This window comes from Ascidiella aspersa, chromosome 1, assembly GCF_963924565.1.
Source record: "Ascidiella aspersa chromosome 1, kaAscAspe10.2, whole genome shotgun sequence".
In the NCBI taxonomy this organism is placed as follows: domain Eukaryota; kingdom Metazoa; phylum Chordata; class Ascidiacea; order Phlebobranchia; family Ascidiidae; genus Ascidiella; species Ascidiella aspersa.
The window spans coordinates 38759071-38776849 of NC_139447.1; the positions used below are offsets into that span (position 1 = coordinate 38759071).

The 17779-nt window shown below is 35.3% G+C and overlaps 2 protein-coding genes across 2 annotated transcripts in view; both read left to right on the forward strand.

The window, feature by feature from the left end:
• Window positions 1–3386, forward strand: part of LOC146170415 (uncharacterized) — a 4184-nt gene extending 798 nt beyond the window's left edge. The window contains exons 2-5 of the mRNA XM_083388694.1: window positions 271–441; window positions 1219–1398; window positions 1460–1633; window positions 2102–3386. Coding sequence (XP_083244820.1) covers window positions 271–441; window positions 1219–1398; window positions 1460–1633; window positions 2102–2115 — 539 coding nt within the window. The 3' untranslated portion in view covers window positions 2116–3386. The remainder of the gene's footprint in view (window positions 1–270; window positions 442–1218; window positions 1399–1459; window positions 1634–2101) is intronic.
• A 3942-nt stretch (window positions 3387–7328) lies between these two features.
• Window positions 7329–16578, forward strand: LOC146170416 (uncharacterized). Its single transcript, XM_083388695.1, has 6 exons — window positions 7329–7439; window positions 12188–12287; window positions 14202–14384; window positions 15077–15250; window positions 15455–15528; window positions 16546–16578. Exons 1-6 carry the CDS (start codon window positions 7404–7406, stop codon window positions 16576–16578), a joined length of 600 nt encoding a protein of 199 aa, XP_083244821.1. The 5' UTR covers window positions 7329–7403.
• The last annotated feature ends 1201 nt before the right edge of the window (window positions 16579–17779 follow it).

Here is a 17779-nt window from a genome sequence, read left to right on the forward strand (position 1 = left end):
CCAAAATTACTTTATAACTGTTTGCAATATTTAGTAGATCCTTATTGGTGCTGTAAATGGAATTTTCCCCAAACTAAATGAATAAATGAAAGCATATATTTTTATTCATGACGATGGACTAAACATTAAGTAATATTTTTGATGTTGTTTAAAACTTAAAAGTATTGGAGAACATAAAAACATACCTCTTAAGTTCTTAAAGGTCCACATGTTGCAAAAGTGAATCGTATTTCTTTTTTACAAAGTATCAATTATGTTGTGTGTTGCAAGGATGTGGAAATCCGCGCCAAGCTGGTGTGTCAGCAGCCCCAGCAAACAGTGGGTTTGGAGCGAGCCACACATTCACCTGCACCACTGGCTACACAGGGACAGCTACCGGGTTCTCAACCTGCCAAGCTGATGGTACTTGGAGCTTGGAGGGAATACCAACCTGTACAATAGGTATATCTGGGTTATTAAAAGTGTTTTAAAAACGCCACAGCTTTCTGTTCTAATCTTGGATAATAATAACAAAACACTACTTATGTGGTTTTTAACCTTTTTGTCTTAAGGAAACCCTTTTCTTTATCTTAAAGCGGTCAATAATCCCTTAAAACTTTTGTGTATTATGTTTCCTAATGGAACCTAATGCTTTAACACTAAAGTAAAATTTACCTTTGTCAGAAAAACAAAAAGATAATAAAGCAAATGTTAGAAGCTATTGATATTACACAATAATACCACAAACATTAAATATCATATTTGATACAAGTTGTAAACTTTTACAAACCCCTAAATACCCCGGTTGAGAACCACTCTACTATTTACTTTATTTGTACTGTGTCTCAATAGTGTTTCTCAACCTTTTTTCGCGGCGACCGAAATATTGAGCGTAAGTATGAAGACCAAGGTTCGGCGACCTAATTGTTTTTTCTCGTAAGCGAACAAAAACTAGGCATTAGCATAAATAATTTCGAATTTCAATAACTATTATTATTGTATTGCTTCCTTAATTTTTCTCATAGAGAAATCTTTCTCAGAAACAATCTTTGTATAAAAATGTGAATTGAGTATAAACATGTGAATTACTGCGGTCAGCGACCCAACCAAATCAAACAGAGACCCAGTGTCTCAATATCAATAGTGGTAAAAGTTTTTAGAGGTCAATCCAGTCCTTAAATAATCTAATTGGTGGCTACTTGCTGTAAACACGACCTTTATTATTGTTTCCGCGAAAAGTTTGCGATACGACCACGATACCATCAAGTCCTTCTTACGTATCTCCATCCACATCTGACCTGATAATTGTGGGAAGCTCTAAAGATCTCACCTGTACTTCTGGTTACATCGGAAGTGCAAGTGCTGTTTGTAACGCTGCTGGTGATACAAGGAGCTGGATGGTCACTAATGGGTGTAAAGGTAGCTACAACATAATGTACCCAAGTCTGTTCACAAAAGTATTTAACGCTACTTTGTACAGCCGTGTGTAGCCAGCCATCGGCTGATTACTGTGTGCATGGAACCAACACAAATGTTACAACAGTAACCGAGGGCTCAGACGTAAACGTAGGATGTTGTAACGGTCAAAGCGGATCAACTATAGCTGCTTGTGTAACTCCTGGAAACATTACATTGTCACTGGATTGTTCACAAGGTATATCTGGTTAAGTTGGTGCATTTTGGCATGTTGTATCAAGCTTTGTGTGTACAGCACACTATACAGTGGTGAATACTGCTGTGGAGTATATTCAATCGGACTTTACTAACAAAATCTGTGAATTCTTTATACAGCTGTATGCACATTACCCTTCTAAACATATTGTAAGTCTGACTCAATAACGCTAATTGCATTCTCATAGACGGCAAAAGCCTCCTATCTTATGGAGACAGTAGTGGTCTAAGGTTTGTTAAACTGTACATGACTGGAACCTCAATATCATGGCAACTTCATTTGGATGTTGTGTTTAATAAGCAATGTATGGACACTACTGGCTCTACGTAATTAAATAGTGTAGCAATAGTTTATTAACCACTAACAATATATTATATATGTGCAGTGTGGACACGTATTGTCCACATGCGTTTTCGTGCATTTTTTATTAAATGCGCATTTGCTTTTCAGATCTTCTATTTTAACAACAACGGCAATTAAACAAAACTCAAGCAAGCAGACAACAAATATTTTAGTTATTTACCATGTCCAACGATTTTACTAAATGCTAAATTGCAAGAAATCCCACGAAAAACTCTAAAATCAAGCTGAAAACTTTAATTTGTTGTTTACGTGATATTTTTGTAACTTTAAAGACCGCCTAAACTGCAATGAAGTAAAAACAAAAGCGAAACGACCTTTGAAATAATGCTTGTTTGTACAAATGTCCGACACTATTGAGTTTTTATATTTTCGGTAATTTTCACAATTTAATCTACAGTGATTTATTTCTCTTGGTAAATGACCGTGTTTGTCTAATTTTAAATAGGGGTATGTTAAACTTCAATTGATCTTATCGCCTTTTACTCGCGCTTGTGCTTCTACTTGGTGCATTTGAATTGCTTTCAGTTTTACGGTTTTGCGAAAAGCTTGATATAGTTTTTAAAGACTTGTCTTTGTATAGTGGCACCTGATGCCTTAATCCTCTTAGTGCGGCTTTGCTTGTCTTATTTGATGTTTAACATTTGATGTTTAGCTGGATTCTGCTAAATAGTTTTATGCCATCTCATAATTAATGTTTATCAAATCGTATTAAAACGATTCCAGTTTTAGACCGTCCATAAATGTTATTTTTATCTACTACAGATACAATGTTATACTCTATGTAATTTATATTTTACAGTTAAATTGCTATTCTAGTTGGTTTGATGTCCCTTGAAAACGGTTCACCACTCAAAATGTTTAAAATCGATTTTATTTAAATTGTACTGAGTAATGCATTTCGATAAATCTTTGGCTGATCTCAATATACACCGATATGGATTCCATGGCTCAGCTGCTTGCTCCAGACTGTTGGTCCCCTAATATGAAGCTTAATGTACAACTTGGACCTGGGCAACCTATGACTTGGACAGGGTCTCGACTTGCTATTTTGTGAAATGACTTGACTTGGACTTAAATTATTTCACCAATGTCTTGTTTGCATTCGAAAAGTCTGTTTAAAAACGTTCTGGCATATTTCCTTTTCCGTATGCAAACTGCCTACCGAGTTCGTTAGTTGACCAGTTAATCCCTAACGCATTCGCTATTTTTGCAAAGATAGTTTATTCAAATTCTACTGCAAACTATATCTACTGCAACTAGACAGAACAATATGAACGCAATACTTGCTAGACTTGTTTTACTGCGCTGTAAGATGTTTTATTGAAAGCGGAGTTATGCTGAATTTTTCGAATGTACAATAAATCTATAAGCCACCTTACAGTATGCTATTTGAAATACTGTGGCAGTTTGTTTTAGTGGAATCAGGTAACACGGTGGCCAATGTTCCCCTGTTGAAATATACACAGGTATAGTGGGAATGCGACAAGATTTTTGGAACAAGGATCGAAAACATCATTTTTCTATTGTAAATCTTTAAAACCGATTCCACAGGTTATCAAGTGTGTAACGTTTCTATCCAGGATCTACGACCTCGAGCAAAGCTGGCGACTAAAACCTGAATTATATATGTATATATAACTATATGCAATTACTTGACCCAATTCGGTTAACTTTCAATCAAAAAAACGCATGAGGACTTTGGAACTCAGCTTTAAAGGAGCAATTTTACAAATATTGTGGTGGTTTAACCTTTGACCCACTAACTAGTAGTTCCTCTTGCATTGTCTTTGTGGTTTGTGAATTGCAAGTTAAGAATTTTTGCAACTAATCCGTTCAATCTTGGCAAACTTGACTTTATACAAATATTCACTAACTTCATAGATTTGAGCAACTTCGTATCATTTACCAATAAGTGATGAACAATAAATCACAAATTCTTGCGCTTGTATTGTATTCACTTTCCAGGCAGCGCTAGACTAAAATTATCCTTACGGACTCGCCAAGCTGCCGTTGCCCGTTAGAGGCGACAGAGAGCTAAACTTTAGTAATTTGGTGAAATTGCTGCGCTGCAGCTTTTCAGACAGCGCCAAAACGGCTCGCCAAGTTGTCAGCCTCTCTTGAACCAAGCTGACGTTGTTCGCTAGAGGCGACAAAGATCTGAAATCGTTTTTCAATTGTTGCGCTGCGGCTTTTCAGACAGCGCTAAAACGGCTCGGCAAGTTGTCAGCCTCTCGTAAAGCAAGCTGACGTTGTTCGCTAGAGGCGACAAAGATCTGAAATCGTTTTTCAATTGTTGCGCTGCGGCTTTTCAGACAGCACTAAAACGGCTCAGCAAGTTGTCAGCCTCTCGTGAAGCAACCGACGTTGTTCGCTAGAGGCGACAAAGAGATGAATTAGTTTTCACAATTGTTGCGCTGCGGCTTTCTAGACAGCGCTAACGTTATGCTTCTTGGATCGCAAGTTGTCAGCCTTTCGCGAACAACACCTTTGCTCGCTAGAGGAGACAAAGTATATAAAGAGTTACTCGTTTGGTTAAAGTTTCCAATGATACAGATTAAGGTACAAGATTTTCACAAATAATTTAAAAGTCGAAATATTAGCAGCTTTCTAGTTTTGTTGAAACCAAATCGGGCTACAATCTACTTAATTTCCATTTTTACAACAAACTATGGAAAGTGTACAACTAACTCAGGGGCAGAGGCGGATCTAGAATTTTGGGTCATTAACATTTTCACCGCTGAAAAAAAAGCTGCAAAGGTACGACAGGGTTACCACAAAAATAACTTTATAAATTTATTTCCACGTTTAAAACAATTTATATCGAATCAACCTAAGAAGGTTACAGCAAAAAATGAAACAATACCTGGCTTCCATTACTAATTGCTATGAAATACTCATGCAATTTTAACAAAAAAGGGCAATTTTTCCCTAGTTATGCAGCAGTTAAAAAAATGGTTGTTTTTATCTTTCGTTCAAGCCTCATATCACTTTGTGTAAAGATTCTAATTTGAATCACGGGTCGTACGTTGCTCGACTCTGGCTTGCGTGACAAAGAGCGATGCTGCACAAAAAAAATAAATGATATAATTAGCTTTATGCAAACATGAATTGTGTCGCAACCGGGCAAAGTGCAGTCGATTGTTTGAATTCTAATCGTGATAAGAGCTTATTGTTGCGCAACAAAACAACAGGGCTCTCAAGAAGCAGAAATAATGCCCTCAATTGTTTGATTGTTATTGTACTGCGCTCCAAATAAACTGAAGTTTTAGGTTGAACGTTGGTTACCAAATGCGCATATTTGTGAATTACAAAAGAAAAACTTAATTAAAATTATTAAGAAAATAAACTACTAGAAAGTCATATTCTTCCAATTCTTCCAACAGAGTTAAACGATCAATAAACTCTGTTGGCGCAAAGTTTATCAGCCCTGGCTCGCAACGATTAATCGTGCAGGGATGGTGCAACCTAGCGACCAGCAGCACGTAGCTGGGTTAAGTAGACTCGAACGAGCTGACAAACATTTACCACTAAATCACACAAAGCAAACATAAGCCAACGCTTTAAGCCGCCAAAGCAGTGATTCCTGAACGTTTTGACTTGCGCACTTTTAAAAATAAAAATACTGCAGCACACTCTTTAACAAAACGACAATTTTGTTACTTGACTTACGATTGTAATACTCGGCAATGCAATTTGTAAATTTCTTAATATTATTGGATTTCTCACAGATTGTGTGCATCTTAGTCTCGCATGTTACATCAGTGCGTATTCGTAATACAAATTAGTATTTTTTTAAACAAAACGCTTCGAGGCAAACTTGAGAATCGTTTAAAGTACACAGTTTGAGAATCACTGAAGTCTTGTAAAAACTTCATGTTAGTTCAAAAAAACAAAAGTGATAATAAAAGCTGCTTATCTATGGAACGTAACATACACGAAACAGAAAGTGGTTTAGCAAAACATGGCGTTGTATATTTAACCAGCACTTTGTTTTAATTGGAATTTTTGACCTGGCTTACGCAACCGTTTTATTTTCAACAAATATATGTCGCGTTGTTCTAGCTTTAAAAACATTAAATGTTATTTAATTCAATGCTAAAATAATTTATGTCGTAACCCAATCACTATTGCAACTCTAGTTAATTTTTAACCAGAAGGTTCCTGTCTCACCCGGCGCTACCGACCCGGTTTGTTTGTTTTTCCACAGAAACCTTCGTTTTTATTGCGCGCCAACTATTTCGTTTCAAAAGTAAACAAACCTTGGGCGAACGAACAACTTAATGTACTTTGAACAGAATTTTTAAACCACCTTGCTTTTATATTTTCTTTGTTGCTTAACGAACACATATTCATTTTATTGTAGTTCTTCATACAAAGTCTATAAGGAGTTTTTTCAATTTTAAGGTTTTTATTTTGAACAATGTTGTGATTTTCTTAAAAAGTAGGTTATCCATTGTTGACTTCTATGTTTGTTTCTGTGGGTTGCTTGATAAAAATTAGGCGCTGACCTATACATTTCTATCACAACGAACAATATTTGGTTTAGGGTGCGGTTTAGCAATTGGGTTTGGGAGGGATAGGCAATATGTGCTTTGCTTTAATAATTGTTTCAACGTATTGTTAGGATTGAGGACCAGAACCAAAAATTGTTTCAAACATTCAAACCGAGTTTGCACATAATAGATGAATGACAGACGAAACATATCCGATGAGCAGGGGCTGGTCTACAATCCTACAACAGCGTTTAAATTATTAAATAGAAGCATATTTGGGTTAGTGTGTGTTAGCTTTTGGGTTGGGGTTGGCTGGTCAAGTTTTATTATATTTATTCTTCCAGTTTTCAATTTTGACAACTGGTTTTGCAGTTGTATTTCGTTAATTTAAACAAATTGGAAGGTTTAAAACCAGCGCCAACTTTCTCTGCTGGAGTTTCTCCATTGTCTACATTGAATAAACATTGCTTCAGTGATTTTCTACAGCAGCCGCTGGCTCATTTAGTTGTCTTTTGAATAAGATGTAGACTAACTTTTAGTTTATATATAAATATTTTTCTTTAATCAGGTTTAAGATGCAATGATAGGAAATTTTAGTTTTGAATATTTAGATTGTAAGCTTATGACCGATTTATTTTCAGTCACCTTCAGCATAGCTATGTGATAACAATTAATAATAGAATTTCTTAACATTTATGAAGTGGGGCATTGTTGGCTGCTTAACCTTAATTTTAATGATATTAAATATTTCGGTAATGTATTATGTCTATCTAATGTAGATAATTTGTAATTATTTTCAATAGATTATCCCAATTGATATGAAAATTATTTTTTTTAAATTGCTACATTAAGTTTGTAAACATGTGAATATTTTACAAATTTGCTTAAACTGTGAAATGTCTGACGAACAAACAAGAAACATCAATTTTAAGGTATGTATGATTTCTGTAATTTCTAATTTGAATTGTTTTGCAAGAAATAAATCGTTTCTTATTGACATTGGTCAAACCTTAATGTTCGTTGGTACTTACTCATTTATTCTGGCAAAATGATAGTTTTTCTTCTGGGTTATAATATATGATTAAAGTTCAAACAGGCTGGCAGAATCTTGTGACAAGCATTTTGGGCCTAAATTCGTTTTTGGATGTGCCCCTAAAGTTGAATGATGTATTCGCCTAAGGAATGTATCAACCTTGCCATGTTGAGGCGATAAATCAGGCTATTAACAAATAAATCAGATAAAAAATGTTTTTTGTGTCATTAACCAATAAATAAGGGTCATGCTAAAGTACAAACTGGGGCCTAGGGGTGCACAGTGTTCTTACTCTAACACTGTTACATAGATAAGCTGTTTTCAGGCAAACTTGTGTGGAAACATGAAGGTCATATTAAAAAGCGCAATAAAAAGATTCTTTGCATAAATTTTGAATTTATATTGCTTCAAATAACGTCATTTGTAACACTTTTTATTCTAAATTGTTCATGCCATGAAATAAATAGTGGCTTTAAGCTAATTAAATTTGCTTAAAGCAGAGATACAATCCTAGCAAACGAAGGCCAAAGTTCGCGCGAAGCACAGAAATTTTTGTGTTTGCATAAGTACAACAGCCTAAAATATAGTCTTAGATCAGTGGTTCTCAACCTTTTATGCCTGGTGGCCCCCTCGATTATAAAAAAAATTAGCTAGAATTTATGGCGGCATCATTCTTTCGTTGAGAATGCTTTTTATCACTGTCATTTTTAAGTTTTGAGGGTAGTAATGACGCATTTGACATCACCACCGAACAGTTTAGACACTGCGCACAATTATTGCCGTCTCGTCTAACTTTTGTGAAGCCAAAAGAGACGTAACTCTTCCACCACTTGCTAATTTTCGACATTTGACAACACAAAATCTTGTTTAAGCTTTGTGTAAAAATGTATTTTTAATAGTAAACTTCTGAAAGTATGTGCAATTCAACTATTCTTCGTTCTGTTAAGCTTGCTTTGACCACTTAACACAATTAATTTTACAACGAAATTTATCAATGGAACAACAACAAATCTATCTCTACGAGCCAAAACGGTAATATCGTTATTTTGAAAAATGTCAGGGTTGGCCTTAAGCACGCCCGCTCGCCAATGCGAGTACAAATCGCTCTTGGCGAGTGCTGATTGACACCCACTTGCACCACTGGCGAGTGGCTCCGGCGAGAAATTTAATTAGTTGATGTAAGACAACCTGACTACCACTACTAAGCGAAATATTACTTAACGCCAATTATTTCCCTAAAAAGTAAGACGCAAATACATTCAACACTGCACAAATATTAAGGTTAAAGTCACGTTCAAAGCTCGTAATAAAGACTCTTTGTCCGTTTAAAAAAAAATCGTTTACCGGCAAACAATCAAAGACGTCATTGCTGCAGTGGCAATTAATTATAAGGTTTATCGTTTAACTTGAACATTGTTAATTTTTAAATGTTTAACCCAGTCATTGACGCCTTTGGAAAAGTTTATTGAACTTGCGATGTACCCAGGATAATAATTCTACTTTTTTGTATTTATTTAATTGTTTGTATTACGAAATTAAGAGCAATTGCTACAGTTTTTGCTAACAATAAGTTTCAATGCTAATGACTTAATTATACTAATATTTGTAAGCAGTGTTTTTTTATGTTTTGAGGGAACGAAACCTCCACTGAACACTACGATATTTGAAAATATCGCCTACTTGTAACTACAAACTATAGTGTTAGGCGAAATGTGGCGTTTTGTTTGTGGCGTGAAACAACCTGCGTTAAAACGTCCTTCAAGCACAGAAAAAACAGAATATGAAAAAAAGGGAGCGCGAGGATTTTTAGAAAAATGGAAAACAGACAGACCGTGGCTACTAAATTGTCAGTGTTATTTTTTTCACTAAAGATTGTTGAAAATATTTTGCTAAAACATTGTCTTAAGCGTAAACTGTTTTATGGGTCATTAATTTGTTCATCCGTGCTTGAAATTAAACAACCAGACTTTTATAAAAAATAATGTTTACGTATAAAAAACACTAAACAGAATAACGATAACCCAAGAAATGACCGCGCTAGGATGGAAATTTGCCGACGGCGGCCAAGATTTTTGGCGAGTGTTATTTCGTCCGGGCGGGTGCCGATTGATTGCCGCTCGCCCAGCTGGCGAGTGTAAATTTTTGCTTAGGAACAACCCTGAATGTTCAACTTGCTTGTATTAGTTTTAATATCATTCTAACTTGCGGTTTACAAAACTAATTAAAATGCTGGTTAAACGTTACAAAGAATAATTGAGTACACTAGAAAAACACAAATGTTGGTTCATAGGCGCCGAACGTGGGTGTGCAGAGCGTTTTCAGACACCCTGGAATTTTACCAAGTTACACGCGCAACTAGTACGCAAATTTCTAAAAAGAGAAAATTTTAATAAAGACACTCCGTTAGTTACACACTTAAGGTTTACTTAAATAATGTGCCAAACTTACAGCGTGGGGGAAGTGCCCGTTCGCACCTGAAAATATATAAGTGCTAAACTCGCAAAATACGGCCCGCCAATATGCAGATCATCCCGGCCTACAACCTTTTACAAACTGAGCGGGAGGCTATTTCACATATTGTTTTAGGTATTAACTACGGAAATGCATTTTTTTCGCTCTAAGCGCAAATCTGCATCTGGTAATTAAGTAGCGTTTTGGGTGAATTGTTTTACCCTAAATGCGCCATGCATTTCCTGGAACTATAAACAATCAAAGTTTTCCCAACTTCGTATATCTTAATAAACTTTACCTTTTATTCTTTTATTTATGTTAATTAGAATTGGCAGTTAAACTTTAATACACGCGCGGTGAGCATTTTAGGGTTTAGTTCAGGGGTTCTTAAACTGGTGCCCTTGGGCGTCCGTGAACTAGTTTTAGGGGGTCCATGAAGATCTAATTGAAATATTAGTGTATATTTAAGAAGTAATCAGATCATTAAAGAAAACAATTTAATCAAAAATAAAACGGTTTTACACTGAATGTATTTAGACTCCATTTCACTTTCGCATTTTTGGACCAAAATCAGCAAATTTATGAAGTATATTTCTTTTGTGACGTCATTTTTTAATATTTTTTGCCTACAGTGGTCCACACGAGATGAAAGAAAATTTTAGGGGTCCGCGGTAAAAGAACCCCTGGTTTAGTTTGACATGCGTCTAAAAAAAGTTTGTTAAGCATATAGGCTGATACGAATTTTGTGTTTGGGGTTAAACCTCTAACTGAGCCTAAAAAGGGCAGAACTGTCAACCCGTTTTTTTTTTAACTTTGATGCGCCGTACAACACACTGTTTCGTGTGACGTAAATATTCGTAAATATTGAAATACGCTGTGATTCTCGGTCGCTCAATATGATAAGAAAACGTTAATCCAAAGAAACCAACATAAAACAAAATTTTTGTTCAGTTCTTTGAAGATAAAAAAGAAATGGGGCCTATGTAATAAATACTTGCAAACCATTAAAAAATAATCATATGCTGCAAAATATTCGTTAGCTCTTCATGTCTTCAGGTAGGTTACGGCTTTGTCAGCAATTATAACTTATACGCTATTATAATTAACTGTTGTGAATAATCATGGTGTATCGTAAAAGTATTATGTTGTTCACTGACAGACAGCGCTTAGCTAATTTATTTGTTATGAGAGTAGATTGCCACTACACAGTATATTGTCCTTCATCGTTTTAGAGCGCGCATTTGCAATTTGTTATTGCGAAATTACGAGAGACTCAACGAATTTTTTGAATGATTTACACTGAAGAGCTAATACGCTTTCCCAAGTACAGTTATGCTTTGTTGGTGATTACCGGTATACTAATTACTGACAAGTAAGCATTTTACTAATTAAAAAAAACGCCCTAGAATTTTTAAAGTTTGGCGCCTATGTGTTGGTTGTAAGTGACGTAACAAATGCAATTAGGTGACAGACTGAGAATTCAGGTAGTTGCAATACACGTCATTGCTACAGACTTATGCTCGTGGCCCCCCAGGGGGGCCGAGGGCTACAGTTGAGAACCCTGTCTTAGATGGAGAAGCATGGCCTGGTACATTATTAAAATGCCCATGCGAATGTCATACCTGTCTATTTAGGAGGAATACCGACTTTCGTGATTGCTTTTTCAACTCAATATTATAGTATTTGCCAAATCAAAGCAAAACTACAAACACACAACAATTCTATAATGGAAATTAAGTATTTTTTTTAAAATAATAAACAATCTACATGCCTAACACGCACTTCCAAAACTTTTTTTAAGATGAAGCAACAAGTTTTTAGTTTTTTAATAATTTTTTTTTTTTTTGGCACCAAATTCTTCGGTTTTCTGGCTTATTCTTCGGCCAACATAGTCGCCAGCATTCTGCCATACTGAGTTCAACTGTAAATTTGGTACAAAATTTTAATTGATTATTGATTACAAATTTTAACAATGCAAACAAAACGATGATATATATTGATTGTTTTTCACATAATATTGTGAACAATTAGTTAAATGCATTAGGCCCATATGTGATGTAACAGTGCGATAAACCTATTTTATGTCAAACCAAAATTTTGGCTTATGCCGAAGCGCTGTGTTCGAATAATGATTAAAGCAACACACATTATTTGAGTTATGGTGTGTGTTATGTCATCCATTATGTTGCCCAACAGAAACTAACTTATGACCACCCAGACAATGCAAAGCAGCAGCAAAGTTATTCACCACAAGATGTTTTTTCACAAGCTTCCTGCTCTAACAAACAAACTCCAGGTAACTTTTTCCTTTTTATTTATCTCTTTATTTTGTGTCAACCCATTTCTTACGCCCTAATATTTAAATGTGTACATTACAGGTATATTAAATAAAAATTATTTTTGAAAACAAGGCCAAAATATGAAATGTTTATGGCACTTTAGAATAAAAAGTGGCCAATTTCCTAATATTTGTGTTTTGATTAAGTAAAAATAACCAAATCTTATCGCCCCTTCAGCACAACTCGTTGTTTTTATCACCTTTCATGCATTTTGATGACATGATTTAAAGTTTACAGTTTATTGTTTAATAAAAATATGTAAACATGATGATTATATTATTGTAGAAATGTAAGCTGTTTTGTAGGATTATATTATAGTGATGTCTTGAGTTTTTACTAAATTTTAATTTGTTATAAGGCCAACTATTTTCCTGTGCGTGTGGCACGGATAATAGCTAGTATTGCATCTATGTCATTTTTTGCAAAGAGAATATTGCTAAAGTCCACAACATGGGCAGACTTGGTATACTTCTAATATTTTAAAATATTACCTGAAGCAGCTGTTGATATAGACCAGGGTTTCCCAAACTTTTTTGGACCACGGACCACTATTTGTAAATCTGTATTTTCGTTGACCGCAAACCAAATTATATATATTTACAAAACTGACAACATCAATGGGATGGATGGAATTGCTTCCCTTTGCTTAAATCATTAATTCATCATAAGTTCAAAGCACAACAAGTGAGGTTTACGATACTGGACAGCAAAAGCTTTCGTAATCAATAAGTTGTAAATAGCTACGACAATTTAATTATCTTTGAAAGAGTACACATACCGTATAACAGGGTCGGCAACCTTTTTCTAGTCGCAGGCTAAAACCAAAATCAGAAAGGTCTCTGCGGGTCGCACAAAATGTTAAATAAAATTTATGTTATTAAAATGTTAGAAAACTGTAAATCAGGCGGGTTTCGGATATGTTATTGCATTTAAAAACGTGTTTCGTTACTTTTTAGGAGGCAATAAAGTGTTGGAGCAAAGCGGGACAAAAAGCGTTTGTTAGGATTAAAATTTGAGTCCACACGTCGTTATTCATATTGAAAATTGTAATAAAACCACTTTGAGAAAACGCAATAACCCTAATGGATAGTTGTTCAGTGTTTTGTTAACCTATTCCGGCCACACCTGGCTAGTATGATTTTTTGGGGGGTATACCAGCATTTCTTTCAAATTTCTTGCAAGTGTTTATTAGATTTAAAAAATAAATAAATAAATAAAATAAAATGTATGTCCAATATTTTTTAATACGCTTTCCGTTTGTACGCGACGCACTTTGGCACTTGGCAGTCAGTCTTCCACAGGGCAAGAAGCGCTAAAGCTTCATAACGTAAACGAACCTGATGTTGACTATAAAGATTGTTAATGCAAAGTGCAAAAATTTTTCGAACTTACATAGTTAAAATAGTCAAACAGTTTGAGAAATGGACTCGTGTCTAGTTTGTCAAAGAGGCTGAGGGTTGGATAAATGCATTCGCGGGCCAGTCCGGCCGTGCGCCCTAGGTTGTCGACCCCTGCTGTACAACGTAAATGTGTGACTTTTTATTTCTTGTCATATCGCAACGGACCACATGTGCAGTCGTCGCGGTAGTTTGGGAAACCCTGATATAGACAAGTTTTTCCACATCTTTTTTTTTTAATAAAACATCAAACAAATAACATACATAAGTTCGAAATAATTTAATGTCTTCGTATTTATCCCACAATTTTCTTTGATTTTGAATATATCTTGCTCTGAACCAATCTCATTAAATCCTTACCATGTAACTAATGCAGTTGGCGACCCAACCAAATTAAGCGACAATCCAACTTTATTTTATTTCGGGTTGCATAGGTTGAGAAACAAATGCTTGATTTTTAGTTTGTGTATTCAGGACCAAGCTCCTCAAAATATCCCACCTCCAGGGACCATGTTGGTGCTTCCTCCGCTATTATACATCCGGATGTAAGGAGCAAGAAAACGCCAAAATCAACACCAAGAAAACGACCAAGAACCCAGCAATCAGGCAAGACTGTCGGAGTAAAGAAGGCAAGAAGAAAAAAGAAGACTAATTCCGGTAGAGTTTTCCATGTAACTTGATAATAATTTTCAAACATGTTGAAATAAGTATTTTATTAAACGTTCAAAAAATGCTTTCTACTTCTGTATAGGCTTTGATATTCATTCTACATCTGACTACAACCTCTAACCCAGTGTTTCTTAACCTTTTTGGTGCTCGTACCCCTTTAGCTTTCATGAAATTTTCTCGTACCCCCTGTCTACAATGGCTGACGCAAGTAAATTAAATTTTAATGATTAATATTAAACTCAATGTATTTATAACTTACGTGTTAAATGCACGCATTAAATACCGTCTTGTGAGCAACAATATTTACAACAACCAAAAAATCAGTCAATTTAATATTGTTTTTTTTATGTTGCTTTTCGTACTTGCCTAAATACAAATATGCCTAAATAGCGCATAATTTCACACTGCATGTCCGTACCCCCTGCTTTGGTGCTTCGTACCACCAAAGGGTACACGTACCCCTGGTTAAGAACCCCTGCTCTAACCATTATCTTGACATTTATTCGAAACAGTTACAAAATGCTTGCTACTTCTGTGTGGGATTTTCATTCTTTGTCCAACTAACTGCTGCCTCGAACCATATTTCCCTAAAACATATGTATTTAAACACATTTACATAAGTTTTCATTTTCTGAAACAGTTGTTCAGTGTTTTGTTTAAAATTTTGTACTTCTGTTTAGGATCCAGCTCTGATAAAGATATTTCCTCTTGTGATGATAATCCCACCACCAGTCAACATCCGGATGCAAGGAGCAAGAATAAGGGGGGTTCCCCACCAAGCAATCGACCAAGAACAAGTTCCAAGAAACTAGCAAAGGCTTCCAGAGCAAAGAAGGAAAACAGAGAGAAAATGGGTAATTTGTTAATAATTAATTTTCCAACAAGTACAATCGTTTTTACTTTACCTAGGTGGGTGAAATGAATTTGTCACAAAATCCCTAGGAATGTTATCAAACACATTAATTTGCATCTTTTAAAGTTGTGCCAATAATCCGCACCAAGGAGTAATGTAGCACAGTATTTTACCGTGCTACTAAAAGTTTTGTTTATTGTTGCAGGAAGGGTCAAAAATAACAGCGATGGAAGCGACCAATCACAAGAAGAAGAAGAATCGGAAAAACCCGGAACCTCGGTGAGTTTAGATGCTGATGCAACTTTACAATATTTCTGTTGCAAATTAAAATATTTATAAAATAGTAAAACCATAAGTTTTTTGTTCAGGGAGTAGGAGGCTTAATGAATTTCTGTCTATACCAGTGGTTCTTAACATTTTCTAAAATTTAACTAGCAGTCCACTGGCAACGTTTTAGGTGATCCCAGTTAACATCATAACATGGTCCACTACAAACATAACATAAATGTGCACACAAAAATAGCACTTTGTTTCATTTAATGGTTTATATTTTGTCCAATAAAACCTACTAAATACAGACAAGTCAGTGACTGTAACTGAAGGATGGACTTAAGTTATATTGCGTCCAATAGCCAAGTCACAATTATTCTCCTTTCCTTATTATCTTTGGCACTCGCTTTTGAACTCATAGCTGTGCGGGAGATCGTGCCATTTCAGCCATCTCTTTCTTACCGCTATATGTGCAAACTGCACATGGTTGATATAGAACAGGGGTCGGCAATCTACAGCCCTGGGGCCGGATCCGGCCCGCCGCCTATTTGACAAACTAGACATGAGTTCATTTTGACATACTTTTTGACTATTTTAACTACGCAATTTGGAAAAATGTCACGATTCGCGCAAATGACTTTTTATTCATCTGGTTCGTTATGTTTTGAAGCTGTCTTTTGAACTATAGATCAGCTTTTTTACCGTTGTGGCGTGGAATGCTGTTATTTTATAATTTTTGGTAATGTCATAAACATTTGGAAGAAATTCAAAAAAAAATGCCAGTATCGTATACCAAAAAAAATTAGTAAAATACTTATTTGTATGTTTAAAGTGGCATTAGTTATTTCTATTCATTTAGTTGTGCTAATATCTAGTTACTTCATTGGCGGCTGTTCTAAAAATATACTTTCAAAACACTCCGAAATAGCGGGTTTAAGTTTAAGTTTAGACGTGTGTTCAACAGCATAGTGCCGGAAAAGAGTGGCTTTGTCGTTCTTTTTCCTTTTATGGTTTTTAATTCCACAGAGTTACAACCTTTTATATGTTGATATAAAATAGCGTTTTCCATTTTATGTTTAGCTCCAAGTAAAAGCATTATTAACTTAGCTTTTTCTTTGCAGTCCCTTGTAAACTGTTTCCCGAGCCCCTCGAGAACTGCTGACCTAGGTTGAAAACCACTGCTCTATACTATTCGTCACTGGCCTTATTAGCCTAATTTTTTGCAAAATCCAAGCAAAAAATGATAATATGTTATGACCATTTAAAACAAATAAATATTGAAAGTTGATCAGTTGAGTTGCCATAGCCACAAAGTGTCGTTTGACAGATAGAATACTTTTTGTTTTCCAGACCACATACTGTGTCAAAACTTATCGACATCCTCACCACCAAGATCGACGTCAGCCTTTTGATTTTTGTGAGGTCGAGAGAGTGGAACAAGAAGGTTGGTTTAATCATTTTCTGGTAAATCTTTAAGATTAACTAATTTAGCACATATATCCATTGATATAGGTATAACTACTTAATAGACAGAATGCAGTAAACGTGTAACTGTGTAAAACACAGTTTTAAATTATATCGGTATGCAGGGTTTTGTTACAAACCAATTTTTGTTTATTAGTAATATAGTCATTTAGGTTGCTTAGAATAAACGTTAGTTTGACGAAGAAATGGCACTTTTGTTGCGAATACTTGACAAGCAGTGGTCTAAACCAGTGCTTCCCAACCAGTGGGTCGCTCAGCATTTCTAAATGTTTAAGTTTTTGTTAGATTGAGAAATTATTACATTATCATTACGTAATGTTTATGTAACAATGTAACAAATACGCAACAACTAGATGTGCTGCATCGCATTACATATTTCAGTACAACTGCCAGTAGTAAAGATGCAGGTTTCACGTAACTGTTTATCTTATTTCCAATTATTGTTGGTCGCACAATACACTCAGCGAGTCAGTTTGTTTTGCTGGAGTTGGACTCTGCACTCACATAAAAACTTAACTGTGATCATGTTGTTGTTTAGCAGACCCACCGCATCAAAATGTGCATTCCAATCCCGCGCAAGTCACAATGCAAGCAGGAGGTAATTGTTGTTGCTAAGTAGCTGCTATATTAATTTAATATAAAGGTCAACAGAAGTTTACCCTTTTTTAAATGAATGCGAGTAATTTTTATTTTAGATGTATTTTTCATGGTGATTCGAATATAGCTGTTATTTTTTCGTAGCACATTTTGAAGATTCAAATTTAAACTTCCAGAA

Coding starts and splice junctions, on each gene's coding strand:
- LOC146170416 (XM_083388695.1), top strand. CDS start 7,404: ATGTCTGACGAACAAACAAGAAACATCAATTTTAAG. Junction 14,385..15,076: donor AAAAAAGAAGACTAATTCCG/GTAGAGTTTTCC, acceptor ACTTCTGTTTAG/GATCCAGCTCTGATAAAGAT. Junction 15,529..16,545: donor CGGAAAAACCCGGAACCTCG/GTGAGTTTAGAT, acceptor TTAATTCCACAG/AGTTACAACCTTTTATATGT.